Here is a 17,123-nt window from a genome sequence, read left to right on the forward strand (position 1 = left end):
GACCCAGTCTATTTTCAAAAAGATGCATCAGATACTAAAAATAATTGCACTGAATGGCTGAAGTAGACTTTCAATACAGCAAATGCAATGGTACCTACTAAATGAAGCGATCATTATTACCGCCAGTTCTAAATAATCTCCTTAAAATACACTGCTAAATACATTTAACCACTATACTGTTTGATGAAAATACTTTTATTTAGTATTTTTCCATATATCATTGAGCACAGTGTGTTTCGTTTTATTTTCAGAAGGAGAGATGAGTTTTAAGGAAGTTAAGTGAAATTTATGAGCTACATATCCCTCAAGGCCTGGTCAACAGGGCTGTATATAACATATTGCTGGGCTTAGCATAACTACAATTCTAGCTCTGCAGTTCACCTTAAGAAGTTCATAAAAAAAAAAAAAAAAAAAAAAAAGTATTTTCAAGTTATTCTTCCAAATTCTTTATTGTGAGTAAAGCTGTTTAGTGGAATTTTGGCAACATAAAGTTTATTAAATGATGCAAAAAGAAACAATATATGCATATGGCATCAGGAGAGACTTGATAACAACAGCAATGATTAGTTTTAAATGTTAGAGAAATGCTTCCTAAACTGCTGTATACTCTTTTCAAATACTAAATAGCTTTTAAATGCCAGATCTATTTGACCTGTCGAAGTACATAAATGCAAAATGCTTTCTCTGAAAGAAAAAACAGGAATAGAGAATATGAAGATTATTACAATTCTCTAGCATTATTTGGAAAACATTTTAGGAGAATGCATAGTTCATAATACTATAAGCATCAGCATCATGTAAACATACCCACTCCGCTGCTGCCAGTTCCTTCATTTTCATTGTGAAAGCCACTGCAAACCTAGTTAAATGGATAAAAATAGTTGGGATCATCTGCTTAAAGTGTTTAAAAATAAAAACAGGAAAGTAATTCAGGAAAAAGTCTTTATAAGAACAAACAGCAGAAGCTTATAAAAATTATTATAGATGGAAAGACAGAAGGTAGGCTTTCTATTTGTTTTACCAGAAGATATTGGTAAAACAAATGGTATCTCTTCAGGCTTTACAACTTAGAGCTCTTGGGGAGTTAAAAGTGAGAATTTCTTAAAGTAAGAAAAAACCTAAATAATGTGAACATGCCCCAGTTTATCAAGATTAATATACACAGCTGCAGTAGTGAGCTAGAATTTCCTGTTTCTACATTATTCCAAGTTGCAATAGCCCCCTTCACAACCAGGAGGCTAGGTGAGAAGGGATCTTAAGTCCAGTTAGTTTCTTACTATTGTTATTTGACAATACCCAGTCCCACTATTTGCCACTTCTTGCAACCGAGTTTAATTCAAATGAGCAGATGGATTTTTTAAACCTTTCCCCAGTGCTGTCTCCTTATTTCTAAGTAATCAAAGCTGTCAATGAGAAACATCTGAGAAACCAAAATGTCTTCAGGAAAAATATCAGAATTAAATAATCAAAAAAAGAAGAAAGATGATCCAGTGACTGGGCTTCAGCTCTGGAATTTCACAGACTTGAGACACGGCTCTATGGCTCTGATGTCAGGCATCTCAGTGGAGATGAAATTTGCAGTGCTGAGTTAAACATCTGATATTCCATTATAATAAACACGGAAGAATTGGGTGCCCATAAATGAGATTCACCACAGTCATTGTTTCAGGAAAAGAGACCGTTTCACTAGCCAGACATAATACTGGTAGAAGGGCATTTTGATTGTTCTATGGTTAAGACTTATCTTTGTTATGAAAAGCACATTTAAACAAATGAACTGTAGAATAGTATATGAACAACATCCACTCCTCCTCTCTATCGTATGGAAATCATAACACCAGAGTAAGAACAAGCAAATGGAAGTGTACTTGAATAACAGAACAGCTAAGGCTTTCATCTGGGAGGAAGAGAATTCTACTCCCAAACTTACTTCCACTTCTTCCCTTATGGCTCTTTATAATGGCTCATCTGGACTTCTACTTATGTGCCTTTGAGAAATGTAGGTAGTACACTATCATTCTACATAACAGAAGAATTACGTCAGAGACCATTTAAAATCAGCATTGATATGAACAGTTTTCGGTTTTGGATGTCTCATTACAGAGAGACTTCAGCCACAGAAGTCTGATTTCTAAACGTATTAGATAAACAAGTTATTCGTATTGGGAGCTTGGTGTAATACCAAGAAATCATATGAGATACTTCTATGAAGACAGAGTTAATAAAGAATCCCTGTTCAGAACAGATCTTAAGAACATGCTGGGCTTTAATGTAGCTTTTAAGTTGTGATGAAATATAAACACGTGCTTTGACTGTTCTTAAATGGAACTTCAGCGCTAACTGGAACCACAGATGGGACCATTTCTAAAGACTTACCAGTCCTGTGGAACAGAAATGTCTGAATGCCTCCTTCATATGAGACACAATGTGTCTACTCAGCAAAATCCCCTTTTTTTTGATCACTGTTATAGATACTGAATATAAACCAGGGATAATCACATATTACCCTTATGACTCAGTGTGTCTTTTTCACAGAATTAATGTAATGATTCTGTCCTGAGCCAACCCCATGACATCTCAATGCTCAGAGATGATCCACATTGCTAAGGTCGACATAGCGCTGAGGGATCTGGTGGAGTTGGGAACTGTCAGTGTTAGGTTAATGGTCGGACTAGATGATCTTCAGGGTCCTTTCCAACCGAGATGATTCTGTGAAGTCACAACCACAACAGTGCTTTTCCATTAGAGATGTTATGTTGTAATTTGAGGGCATGAAATCACAATCATTCATTAGAAGTCACGTAAGTGCTGAATTAGAACTCCTATTTTTGTTTGTTGAAACAAACCTTATTCCCATACATTTGCTTTGTAGTATCTGCTTTATGGTACTACGATGAATTTCATATACAGCTTGACAGCTTTAAGGTTATTAAAGCCTTTGCAAATGCTTGTTTTGTCAAGTTGCACATGCTCCCTTTCCAGGTTTTGCAATTATACTTTCAATACATCACATTAACAAGCAGAAAAAAACCTGTTGCTCCTAAGTCTACAAAATACTGCTCAATAGAAAAAAATACCCTAGAGTAGTACAACCACCATTTAGAGGAATTTGATTAAAAATGAAACACTCATTATAAAGCTAGACAGTGTTCAATACTTTGTTTTATGGAATGTGGTGGTATATTGTACTGGACAAGTAATCTACAATTCATGATACTTTCTGCTTAGAACCCTGCAATCAATAAAGAAAAAAAAAATCAATGTTTCTTTTAATAACTATGCAATGAATAATACTAGTGATAATACTGGAGAAGAGAACCATTCAGAATAACTGCTAGAAAAATGAATTACTTTTCCTGTGGCAGAGAAAATATCATGAACTGCATAAGGATGCAGTAATATATTTTGAAATATAGAAAATCCAAGCTACTAAAATATAATTCAAGTTCTTAATTATCGTTAAAAAAAACATTTAGTAAAGCACCTTTTTTGCATGAGCTATATTAGCTATATTTTTGACATATTTTAAACACAGAACTGAATCAGACACACTCAGAGATTCTGTTTTTATATATTTTTCATTTGCAAAGTGCTGAAATTTAGTTGACAGATTAGATATCTTTTTTCTCTCAGATCTGTTTAAAGAATAACTTCTGATTATTTGATAACAAAAGTAAACAAGTATATAAATTTTGTCTTGAATGGGGCCTTAAGTTGCTTTTCAACTACAAGTAACCCGTAAGAACATGCCCTAATGATTTTTCAATGACTGTGATTAAGTGCTGTCTTTAAAATTTGTTTACCTACCACATTTTATAGGGCACTATAGACAGAACAGCATATCTATGCCGGTGTTAAGTTAAATAATAGCTAGAACGTGCAATGGTATTAGCAAAGATAAAACTACGAGATACAAGCCTGCTGCAGATTTTGTATGCATTTCCTCATTGCTAACATGAACCAAAATCCATACTGCTGTATCTGAACCACTGTAGTTATCTTAGCTAAAATGCTGTGATGAATGAACAGAGATAGTATCCTGAGCAAGCTCATTCAGCAAGGTATTTAAGCTCTCCTAGAGTAAGTATGCAAGCAGTACCACTGGATTTGATAAGCCATTCCAGATGCTTAAATTTTATCTTACCTTGCACACTCGGAGACCCCTTTGCTTATGCAGAGCTCAATTCTGGAGTGATGACTCTCCAGACTACTCAAATCACCAAAAGTTCAGGTACTCTATAGTTCCATGAGGCTGAGTGACCTGCTGTAGCAACTTACTTACTGTCACCAAAACAGACACCCTTCTCGTATCCTTTCCCAAAATGACGCTTCTTATTAAAGGGGTAGAAAACTAACCCAGAGACAAAAGCCAATTTTACACCATTTAGTGAGTTAAACCTGCTCAGAAAGCAGTCCAATGCTGGCACAAGGAAAGGTGCATCACACAGCCACAAGCAAGAGAAAGGAGAAAGGAGAAGGAGAGGAAGAGAGGTAGCAGTAGAGCCATCCCTACCATCACTGAGCTATTACGCTAGCTACACATGAAGTGACAACCTTAGCCTCTATCTTGGTAAAACTTAAGCTATCTATTAAATTGATTTAATCCACTGGATGTTTTACATACATAAAATGCTTTCGTTTCCAATAAGAAAAGGGCTTCCTGGCCTACCATGGACGTGATAACACTGTTGAAGTAAACAGACCTTCAGATCATGCAGGAGGAACCTTCTTTTCTGGGGATGTTGAAACAATGAGAAATGCTGCAAAAAACTTTTTGGTTTTTAGTAATTTTCTCTGATTTTTGATCAGTTCTTGAACTACATTTATTGACTACACTGACATGTCACTAGAACTCTTCTGGACTTTAAAACACCCTGAAAATACTCCCTTGTGAATTCACCTGAAAAATTAAGAGAATTTGCTTAAAGACTTTTTTTCCATCTCTCCTCTCTACTCTCTTCATGTACCTAGAGAAAGGATCACGTTAGCAGGAAAAAAAGAAGAAAAGCTCTTTATACTTGAGTCACCTGCTTTTCAATCAAGCACTCTGTCAACAAGCTAAATGCAAGGCCTCTGAGAACAGGTTTGATGGTTTGATTCTGTCATGCAACAGGACAAATGCCAGTTATTTTTAGTTGTCGTCTCCACTTAAGTTAAACTGCTGGGCACTTTGGTCTGTATGTGCAGATAGCACTTAATGCATAATATATATTAGTTCCAATACAGAATATTTTATATATTTGAATATATGTAACATAAACCAGAATTTACTAATAAACAGAGGTTTTAAAAAAAAAAACCCAAACAACAACCTGGAGCAACATTTAGCACTTCTGGCACAGGGCCTTGGCACACAGGGTCCAACCGTGTTTATGCTAATAATATTACTTTGACAAGATTTAATGAGAATATTCATATCTCCACCGCTAACAAAGATTTGCTATTTAAATAATCATACCTCCACCACTAACTCACCATTAACCACCTCCACTATGAAAGATTCACTATTTAAATACCAAATATCAGATATTTTGTGGACAGTATAGTTCTGTACGGATATAGTTCTATATGGATATTGTTGGAGATAATTAGATGTGCATTTCTTTACTTAAATCTCCGCAAATATAAACAATCTAAGATAATTTTGGTAAAAAATTAGAACTTGATTGCATAAAACTGTATCCATTACAAACACATCAAATAAACCACAGTCAAATTGCTACAGTCCACAGTTATACTAACCATCAAAGGCTGTCTTTATGATGTCTACCCATAAAGTAGATTACTCTACAGAGCAATATGCTGCCAAATACCAGGTTAAGTATTCTTGCTATTATTCTTCTAATTTCTTCTGCCTGCCTTAGAATTTTATATCCTCGTCAGATGCATAGTTCTATTATTCTAAAAAATAGTTACGATTCAGGAGAACAAGCACAGGGTTAGTTAGCAAGAGCACAGATTTCATTAGCTTTTAATGTGATTTGAGTCTTTTTGAAAACTCACAGCCCAAAAGACCAAGTTTCAGCACTACCTCTGACAACTCTTACATGGACAAATACGATGAAAGGATTCTAACAGAGGAAATATAAAATGAATAGACTGCATACAGAAAGTATTTTATGAAGAAACAGTTCTACTTCCATCACTGAATCATAAAATAAGATATAGAGATCATAGGGATTTCAAGTAGTCTGTCCTTTGTCAGCTGGCCTACACATCTCCCAGTGATTCCAAGCATTTATGGAACATTCCTAAAAGATCTGCCATTAACAAAATGCAATTTCCTGTCATAAACCTTCCACACATGCTTTTACCTGGCTTCTCCTAGCACTGCTCCCATTACCCGATGTTTCTCTTCACATTTGATATCTTCATTTACATCTGTCCCACCAAAGATGATTCCAAAAGGAATTCTGCTACCTGTAAAGCAATGACTATGATGAGAAGTTGGCCAACATGTCAAGGTAATGACTAAATGGGGATATTAACAGTGAGAAAGTATATTGATAATACTGTATCATATATGTAAGCAAAAGCCTTTGAAAAAGAAACTGGGGGAAACTTGAATTTTTATGGGTTTGGCACTGAAAAATCCCATACAACAACTATGCAGTTTCACAGTATGTCGGCCTGTTGTGTAGCTATGAGATTTTCTCTGCCTTTTCCATGCTTAGTAAAAACAATTAAATTTTAGCCCACCAAACAGTGTATATATTTTAAATGTTATTCACATTTTAATAAGATGCAGTATTGCAAAGTTTGGTTCCAGGTATCTAGTCTCAGGCACTCATTCACTGCCCCCTCAAGCATTCCAGTGCAGTGGTTTGGGTGACCATCCAGCAAAGTTGGTTACTGAGATTATTATTATTTTTTAAATACTGACTTCTGAAGCTGATTTTACTGTTACAAAAAATGTAGATGGATCCACACCATTGGAAAAGGTCACCAAATTAAATAAGGCAGTATATGCAAACCTGCAATAAAATCACTGTTTTGACTAATTTCATTCCAAATGATGGATCTATATTTGTAATTGATTGTTCCAACACCTTTTGTGATCACCCAAGTTATGGAAGTTGTTTTGGGATGCCTTCCAGTGCTCAGAACAGTAAGAGTAGAGGAAGGCATGTTGGCTGTGGGATAGTCTGTGCACAAATCCTTACGAACATTCACATTTTACAGTATTGATAAAATCATATATATCCTAGTAGTGTCTGCACCCTGGTAAAAGCCTAGTTTTGATATGCAACATCAGAATAAATTCATATTTGCATAAAGGTAAACCCACCAAAACAGGGCAGTGTAGCACTTCTATGCTGACAGCCAACAGACTCACACGGCCAAGGCCAAATACAACTTGGATGAAAAGACAAAAGCCAACAGCAGTGCAAGATTCCTTTCTAACACTATTTCTTTTCTTGGAGTCAGGTTATTTTTAGTAACTGACAAGTTACCAGTAATGTTCTCTCCTTAAACTAATCAAGATAGCAGACAATAATGATTACTGTTGATTGTTTCAGTGCTGAAACCAATTAAGTGGTCAGTTTTACATCACATTAAGCTAACAAGTAACAACCTCATGATGGCTAATTACAACAGGGAGAGCATAGTTTTAAATTAAAAATGGGACTGCAGTTTTGCAAAAGAAACAGTCTTCAGGAAGACAGTCTACAAAACCTGTCATTAAGGTGACCAATTTTGTGGATTTTGCAGATTTCCATTAGCTGTAACATATGAAGCCAAGGTTTCCTTCTGACTCTGAATATTGCCACTACACACTGTGTATCAAGGCAGGCAGAAAATATGCTTTGTTCTTTCCTTTTTGCTATTGGATGGAAGGGGAGAGGGATCAATGACTCAGTAGGCAACACCGTCCTCAGTACCGGACCAACAAGTGGGGCACTGGAGGTTGCTGTGTTGATGGAGGTTCTTCCTTTTGAGAGATAATATAACCGACCTTGAATGTTCATCACTGTGAAAACTGTTGGTGACCCTTTCTATAGCTACCCACAGTGTCTTAGGGAGTGTGGGGAAATGATATGTTAAATTCAGTGAATTCTCATAATTAAAATTCATGGTTAAAACCAAGGAAATAAGAAAATCTTAAAGCAAATGGGGAAAGAAATAAATATGTTGATAAAGATAGAAAACATACTGTTTCACATTTATATTTAAAAATTAAGTGAGCTGTAAGATAAGGATTTATTAGCATTGCTAATTTCCTCATTACTAATGAAAGAACAAACAAAAAGCATGCCAGACATAATAATTCAGGCTTTCTGAAAACCCACCAGCACAAATTGTGGTGTGGGGAGGCTTCTGAAGTCTGAAAATTAGCACAACACAACTTATACCGAGATCTGATGGAAGTATCAAATTATGTGTCTTTGTCCAAGTGAATAGATTTGTACAATATAAAGGTGATCTCAAACGTGGATACACACTTGCAGTTTCAATAGGTGACAGTGTGCGCAATTTTGAAAACCAGTGCTTCTAGTGTATCATTAATGGCAGGCTAAAATTTTGTTCTACATGGCTAGATACAATAGAAAATTTTATTATTTGTCTGATAACATCCTGTCTCCTATAGTTTAGCTGGCATGAACGACATCTCAAAGTTATTTCATGTCCAAAAAACCCTGACTCATTTTTGAGCAGAAAAATCAAATTAGCCTCTGCTTTCTTCTATTTGACCTCAGCTATACTTAGCCAAGCCATTGTCCTCTGAAAGAACACATTCGCTGAAAGTACCTTAATGTTAATATAATGCTCTTATCTTAATGTAGTTAAAGTACTTAATTATGAAATGCACTATGTACTTTAAAAGTACATTTATTTAGTTCTCTCCTCTCTGGATCAGATCTCCCGCAGAGAAAGATTTTCAGCATTTCTGAACAGTTGTTGAAGTGGATAAACAGAATAACTACATTATGTCTGGGTTTATACATTTATAGCCATTTATAACTGTTTTTATTCATTCTCTTCCCTTTCAGTATCTTTTTAAGAGGTATTTTTATTGCAAAATAGAAAGAGGATTACCTTGCAGAAGTCTGCCTCCTTTATAAAGATGAATGGCCAGGGCTGCATCAAACTTGTCTGTGGTGGTTAGATTTGCTATTTCAGATGGACTTTCATACATGAAAGCATCTTTAAGAACGCAGATATGACCTGCAGCACGCAGATGATTCCTTCATTTTTGGAACAAGTAGAAAAAGAATAAAAAATGATACTATTAATGTTGTAGTTATGCCACTATATTAAATAAGCTTAATCAAAATGTTTTTCCTTAATAACTTTTGTTCTGACATTCACCTTTATGCTAATTTTGTTCAAGCAACTATGGAGCTATTTGCAAGGGGTCTTTTTTCCCTAGAAAATATGTTATCTTCACCATTGTGAAGCTACAGGCACACTCCCAAGCAACATAATCTACATCCATTTTAAGTCTCAAGTGTACAAAGTACCAACATCACCTTTGGAAATCAGCAGAAGTGAAGTATGGTCAGGATCTTTCCTGACTGAGCTTCAGCTTAATATGCTGAAAAGACTCCTTTTGAATCTTAGACCTTGGTCTTAGACCTTGGTTTTAGAGATTCTCAGACACTTGGTCTGGAGGAAAGCACAAATATGTCCAGCTAACCAATGCTATTAAATATACAGAACATGCAAAAAATGAATACATAAATAAAACCGGAGAGTGGAAATTGTATTCCCTTTCTGTTTGATTGGGGGTTTAACTGCTTCTTGTCTTAGTTTCCCATTTGTAAAACAGGGACAGGATAATTGAAGCATAACAAAGAAACTACAGAAAAGTAATTACACAAATACTTTCACAGTCTTTTTTAAATAGCTCAATTGCTAAAAAGAAAAAACCCAAAACAACAACAAACAAACAACGAAGCCTTCCTAGTCTACTGTCAGCTTACCCATTCACCTTTATATACAGCGGTTCCTCTTATTAAAACATTGATTCAAAGACTGCCAAAGTCAGGCAATGGATTGATTACAGGGAGCATTTTGGTAAGCTTTGTTTTAGTCTTTTATACTCTCATAATTTCTCCCAGTGAGACCAGAATCAGTTATCAATGTTTTCAATGACATCAGCCAAAAAACATACAGGAGAAAATCCATGTTTTGATAAAAACTAGCACGCTGTATGTGCTGCCACGTGGTGTTACATTTTCAATATTATAAAAGGACCACAAAATGTTTTCTGCTTATTACATATTGTTCCAGTTGATTTATCTCTCACAGCGTATTAATTGTTCTGGCATTAAAATCCTGCTAACTCAATAGCTTCTTGGATAATGTCAGCTCTTTCCTTTCCTGATCATTTCATATCCTCTAAAGGAATGTAATTTTCTGTCCTGCAGAAGTTAGTCATTACTGCAGAAATTGGTGCTAAAAATGTTGTAAAATGTCTTGAGGCCTTGGAAGGAATGTATTAGCACTATATCAGACAGAGCTCCATTGGCACAACATATGGTGCTGTATTTCTTCCTTATACTAAAAAGAAACTAATTTTACTTTTAACTTCACTGTTTGAAATGAGACCAATAAATTATAATAAGTACTAATAAATAATAAAATACAGCCAGATTGTAAGATCCTTATTTACACTGTTGAGCAATTATTTACATCAGTTGTCCCATGAACTTGTACCAAGTACCTGCTTGCCTTTTGAAAGAGGCTCTCAATTTATATCTAAATAATGATGCCCAAATCTAGCAGCTGTGGAAGGAAAAATCTCTCAGGCGAATACTTGGGATGCTCGTGCATGCATTCCATGATTTCACAGGTGCTCATTAAATAGTCTAAAAGAATTTTTTCCCATCAGTATTCCAATTACCATAAATCACTATCATGTACAAGCAATATGTTTGCATATTACAATTAATTTGAAAATAACTCTCTCAGGACATCAGGAATCAAGAAACTCAGCTAGGAATTTCGATCTAAAGCATCTTTTTAAAAAAAAAAATGGTAGGAATTAATACTTTTCCTTTCCTCCACAGTTTCCACCGCTCCAAATCTCAGTTGAATGACAGCTGTTTCTGCTGTAAATAGAGGGGGACTCCCTCAAGTGTTCCAAGGCTCAAAAATTGTGGGTTACCTCTATTGCTTCTATTTTTTTTCTATACATAATGACTTAGAAGCATGTAAAAAATTTACATACATCTTAAGAAGGAAAAATTACCAAATTATTCCCAGAATAATTCAAATTCCCAGATGTAAAGGACCTTAATCTCATAAACATACTGTTGAGTTCAATATGATTAGTCACAGACTTCAGATTATGCATAAATAGAAATATATATGTGCGCAGAAGCAGAGTTATTGGGTAGTATTTAAGTATTGAAATTTACACTGGTATTTTCATATTTTCTAAATGACTTTTCATCTTTATAACCAAAAAAAAAGCAGACTATGGTTTTCACACATATGCTGTTATCGAGGAACATGATAAGAGGGTGCTGCAAAGCTACTGCAGGAGATTTTTTCTGAAGGTTGATCTGTCTATGAAGTCACAGATGTCCCTGAATCAAGCCAAGACAGAAGAGATACATTACCCGTATCTTTTCTCCTCCTGGCAACTGTGTATTCACATTATTTTGCCATTTCATAAACAAATACTTTCTGAATGAAAAATAAAAATGAATACGTCTCCTGCTGCGTGTGAATCTAAGACAACACTGAAAATGTTGAATCTCAAGGCTACATTTTCTCTCTATCACAGTTTTGTATGTGGTAGATAAATTTCCAAGTGTGTTTAAGAATCAGTAATTACTGCTTGGATGCAAAATTTGCCTTGCTATGCCATATCCTCCCCTTCTACCAAAACTCTCATGGAAGCCAATGCCACTATTTGGAGAGACTAATATTTCCAAAAGGGAGTTTGGCGGTCAGACTCCAGATTTTGGGTGTTTTGCTAGGAAGTAACCAAACAGGGAAAACTTCAGACATTCAGAAAGTTTGAAAGATCATTTCTTAGAAGACATTATATTAGTCACTGCTTCCGTTGTGATATTTATAATATCTCAATATTGGACAAAATATTTCCCAGCCCCACTGACTTTACTATTCAGTGAATTAATCTTTTTTTGTTATACATTTTACACTCTTTGGAAATCATCAGGCTTATAAGTGAAACTTCTCATTGTCTGCTCTGGATCTATGCTGCATGCAGAAAGATACTGCTAAAAAGTACAACCATTTTCCGACATGTTTTCACTTTATAGAAGATTCCTACAGAAAAACATTATTCTCTAACACAACTATGAAATACCAGGTGTTATTTTATAGTGTTTCATTCTTTATTTCCTACATTATTGATCACTACTACTCACTTATCCTGGCTAGCAGTCTTCCCTCCTTCAACATGAATCTGCAATTCATAGCTGTCTGTATACAGAAAGTTTTAGAGTTCCAAACACAGCATGGCTGAGGCTAATACACGAGCAAATTAGAAATATGCTATTATTATAGTTTTGAAACTTGTATTATAGTTTTGAAACTTGCTTTATTTTCTGTGATGTCTTCCTCTCAAAAACTGTTATGTTCTAATTTTCAACTGATAGTTCAATGGAATTACTTGCAGACAAAGAATTTCCAAAAATCTCCTGGTGGGTAACCCTGGTATCCTGGACTGGGTATCCTGGTAGATACACTGATACTTCTTGAACAGCACAAAGTAGACTTCATCCAAAAATATTGATTATCTCTTTCCCTAGGCTGTCCATTCTGTAAAGCTGCAATGCATCAACTACTGTTAAATCTATACAGAACAATTCATGGCTTATTGAGTGAGCAGATTCACTTCCACTGCCTTTTCTGAAACTTAGCCAGAGCTTGATACTCACAATTCCCACTGAAGTTGATCAAATTACATGAGTTGAAACCCTGCTTGATCATGTTTTCTTTGTACATTTTTTTTTTTCATACTTCTTGAAGCAAAGTATTCTTCCTTTTATTTCTCTCTCAAGCTTCTCATTTAAACAACACAGGCAAATTGTGTTGGCATGAACAAAGTATGAATAAAACCCACTGTGGATAAGAACAGAAATTAAAAATGTGAGTGAAAACGGGGAGAGAATCCTTCTGCCTCTATGTTCTGAAGTCAGTAACCGTCCTTTTGGAAGGACACAGTAACTCTGCAAAGTTTTATCCTGCCTTGTAAATAGGTCTAGTCATGCAAAATGCTTTGGGATGCAGCATACATCAAGTGCAGGCCATGTAAATGCACCTCAGTTCCAAAGGTGGAGAATGAACGCCTGCCTTGCAGCTGCCCTGCTCTGGGAACGGCCACGCAAACAACAGCAGGTATTTACCAGCACCTGCACAGCCCGACGGAGGTGAGGTAACAGACCTCTTATGAACCACCATGAAGAGAACAGGTCCTTCTGCTCTATGAGTGCTCTTTTATGTGGCTTTAATGGTAACAGATAGGGTGAGACTAGAAGAAAAATTGGGGCTCAGAATTACTCCAATAAATGTCTAAGCTGAAGAGTAATTGTAAAGAGGAATGATAAGCATTATTTAATTTGTGGGTTTAATTCTCTTGCAGCTGATTACCTGGAGATTTATAGAACAGCTATTTCAACTGTCCCATTTCAAATGAGGACTGAAACAATCTCCCTCTCCAAAAGATATTTACATATTGACAAAATACTTCATCTAAATCTTTCTAATTAACCAATTAATTCAAGATTTCAGTTCCTCCTTACTACCAAGTAATAAAAGATGAACGGAACATTTTAAGGGGTAGAGAAGACTCATTTATTTTCTTTCCTAACATCCTCTTTGATCTCATTTCTAAGGCTGAAGAATAGCAATCTAACCAAAGACTTTTACTTAGTATTTTATTCTCTACTCATTGCTCATATTTTTAAGGTGATTAAAAATTATGCATACCAATACGAATAAAGCCCACAGCACATTCATTATATCACTTGTTTTAGCAAGCTGATTTCTAGCCAAATTAGATTCTGCTATCTTTGTCACCAGTTACTTTAAACTCAGGAAATGAATATCTTATTTATGAAAAGATGAAGCAGTTATAGAAACAGCTGTAATATAAACATAGTATACCCAGCGATATTAAGCCATAAAATTAATCTATGCTGGCAAGTGTCCAACCTGGAGACAATTTCATTGTTTCATTTATACTTAAGCAAAAGTTGCCACACTTCAATATATAAAAAAAAGATGGAACAAATAAATTTGAAAGCATGAATGCAAATACAACTGAAGCCAAATACTAAACAGAATATATATTTGCTGTGTATTAACACATAGGCTACAAAAGTTACCTATGCACTTAACCTCAGGTGTGGCAAATTAGTGCAAGAAGTGACATGCTCAAGCCTTTGGCCATACATGTAGATTTTTTTTTTTTTTTAATGGCATAAACTCTGAAGAAAAACAGTATTAGATGGAAGTATCTGTGTAGGATGGTTTTAGTGATAGCTGTCACTTGACTAGCCTTTTAGTCAGGCAGATGGATTTAACTGCTAGCTAAAACTCTTATCTTCTTGATCAGACTTTTTTTTTGTTTCCCCTAAAAAGGCTTGTTTATATTATTACTATAAGGACCATATATTCAGTCTGTAACTGAACACAACATGTTACAGACTCTCAAACACTACTTCTGTTAGAATCCTTTATCCACCTTTATTGTGAACATGAATTAAATTGACCTTTCACTCATTATTTCATTTCTGTTTGAAGGTCTATGTGCATGAGAGAGCATCATCCACTTTGTATAAGGCATGCCTATAAAGCAACAGGATGCTAAAGCAAGTGTGTAACTCCGCACAGCTCACTGCAGATGTGTTCACATAGTTACAAATGACTGCATTAACGTGGTAATGTGTTAAACCATCTGTCAACTGAGCTTGTTGCATCTCACCAAGCCTATGCCCTCTTTCATACTAAAACACATTCTCTTAGACTACCATGCACGAGTCACAGCTGGAGAAGGCTAACCAAAATTACTGAGTTACTGTGACTCACATCAAGGCATCCTGCTAAATGTGTCCCGATGCATATGCTCCCACGATCACAATCAATCCTAGTGAAGTTAAAAGACAAGTTGAAATAATATATGGACATTTGTTTGTCTGGCTAATTCAGGCTTAGTTTGACTAGAAATAATGTAAAACCTGTTTTCCATCTCTGAATGGCTCCACAGTTTAAATGTTTGTCTGGCTTTCCTCAAAGTTCAAGTGGATGATGAAGGTAAGTAAATATTTAATTTGTAAAGGTAGAAGAAATAATCTTATGGAGGAAGAATGAGCATTGATGCCCCCAAGAATAACTAGTTTTGTATTATTCAATGAGAGCAAAGGTTAAGAGATTAAAGGAAATTCAGAATGCCATACGAACCACCACACATGAACTCTGTGCTGACACGTACAGGTATAAAAATGTGTTATAAATATAAGAACAGATTTGTTTTGTCTCAATAGTTTATTAATAACTATTGTTCTAAAATACAGAAAACTCCATCTTTCTCTGGTTTTTATGGTCCATATCTTCAATGCCTGGGTGGCTGACATGAGACAGAAGGTATGTACGACCACTATCTTACTAAAAGCCCTGCACAAATCTAAGACAGAACTTGGTATGACACTACTATCGTGAAAACCTAAACAATGTCAGAGAACTATTTCTATGCATAACATTAAAAGTGCAATAATACGCAGATTGAGGTTGGGGAAAACTTGTAATAGCAGAAGGCTATCCTAAGAAACTCACCCTAACAAAAACAACTTTCAAGGATGACTCTTTGCCAGGCAAGAAGTAACCAAATCCTTATTTCAGGCCTCAGGAAGCCAAAACCATTCAAAAATGGTCTCATTTTTATGGTGACTTTTTTTTTTTTTTATATAAACAAAGCTCACATGCACAGCAAGGCCCTCAGAAATTACATCAGCCGCATCCCTTTTCCCCAGGCCAAAGTTAAATGGGGACATGAAGAATATTTAAGCAGTTCTGTTAGTCCAAGCAGTTTCAAAGCACTGCACGTCCCTAATCCCCATGAGAGCCGCGCGTGGAAGCCCCACAGCGAGGGCACTACCTGGAGGAGCTCTGGCACAGCGCTGCTCTAGGGCGGCTCCTGCACAGAGCCTTATCTCGGAGCTGCCAGAGCCCACTGCTCTTGCGTGGGCTTCTCTTCTCCCTGTGGGCATTTCCCGCGGCGCTTGCCCTCAGGAAACCACCAACCCGCCTGTGCAGGGGCTCTGCGGGGCGGCTGGCGGGGGACCTCTGCTCCTGGCCGCCCAGCCGGGCTCACGCTGTGCCACCAAACTGCCCTGAGGAGAAAGGTCTCTGCGAAAGGTCTCTGCTTTGGGTTGTGGTGGCTTTTTTTTTTTTTTTTTTTTGATCATTTGCAGTCTTTCCCTTTTGTTAGCCTCTGTTTTAAGCATAAAATTAACTACAAAATGAACTAAAATCTGCCAAGGCGTGAAAGGAGGAACTAAATCTTCACAGCACCTTTCAATACATCTCATTTTGCAATGAATGCATGTCACAATTTTCTCAGATACTTTGCAGTGTGTGCAAGTTGAAAGGTAGAAGCAATGTGCATTTTCAAGCAAGCTGAAGACCACGCTGACTGAAGATGATGTGTGGTTTTTCTCACAGTTGGAGAGCTAATCTCTGTCCTATTTCTGGTCCCTAGACTTGCAAAAATAAAGTTTCACATCTTTTCACTTAAGATACATCGGGTTTTGCAATTATCTCCACCTAGAGGAATTCTAAACCACTGGATCCTTGTATCCAGCACACTTACCTAGGAGTGCTGTATGGTTTTAGTCATGTAACAGCCATCTGAAACCACTGATTTACAAACAGAAGCCTCCTTCTTCAAAATACATTGTTGCCAGAACACTTAGAAAGTGAAAAAGTAAGATTTTTAAGTTTTAAATTATTATTCTCCTTTTGTCTTACTTGGTTTTTTGTACTCACTGCCACTTATTATGCCAACATATTCATAAAGCAAATATCCCCATAAAACAGCTAATAAATGGCATCAATAACTTAAGACATTGACTCTGAATTCATTGCCATCCTTAACTACACCTTGTAAACTAGAACCTTAAGCTTAAAAAAAAGAATTATAT

General features: G+C 36.1%; 2 protein-coding genes across 2 annotated transcripts in view; one reads left to right on the plus strand and one right to left on the minus strand.

Moving 5' to 3' along the window:
• The window catches only part of GLT1D1 (glycosyltransferase 1 domain containing 1), a 48,824-nt gene extending 39,642 nt beyond the window's left edge, over positions 1–9,182 (minus strand). Inside the window, exons 1-3 of the mRNA XM_026859669.1 lie at positions 9,040–9,182; positions 6,315–6,420; positions 808–859 (exon numbers count right to left, since the gene is read on the minus strand). Coding sequence (XP_026715470.1) covers positions 808–859; positions 6,315–6,420; positions 9,040–9,139 — 258 coding nt within the window. The 5' untranslated portion in view covers positions 9,140–9,182. The remainder of the gene's footprint in view (positions 1–807; positions 860–6,314; positions 6,421–9,039) is intronic.
• Positions 9,183–15,231: 6,049 nt separating this feature from the next.
• Positions 15,232–17,123, plus strand: part of SLC15A4 (solute carrier family 15 member 4) — a 36,245-nt gene continuing 34,353 nt past the window's right edge. The window contains exon 1 of the mRNA XM_026859961.1: positions 15,232–15,237. Coding sequence (XP_026715762.1) covers positions 15,232–15,237 — 6 coding nt within the window. The remainder of the gene's footprint in view (positions 15,238–17,123) is intronic.

This window comes from Athene cunicularia, assembly GCF_003259725.1.
Source record: "Athene cunicularia isolate RWA chromosome 15 unlocalized genomic scaffold, athCun1 chr15_part1, whole genome shotgun sequence".
Classification (NCBI taxonomy): Eukaryota; Metazoa; Chordata; class Aves; order Strigiformes; family Strigidae; genus Athene; species Athene cunicularia.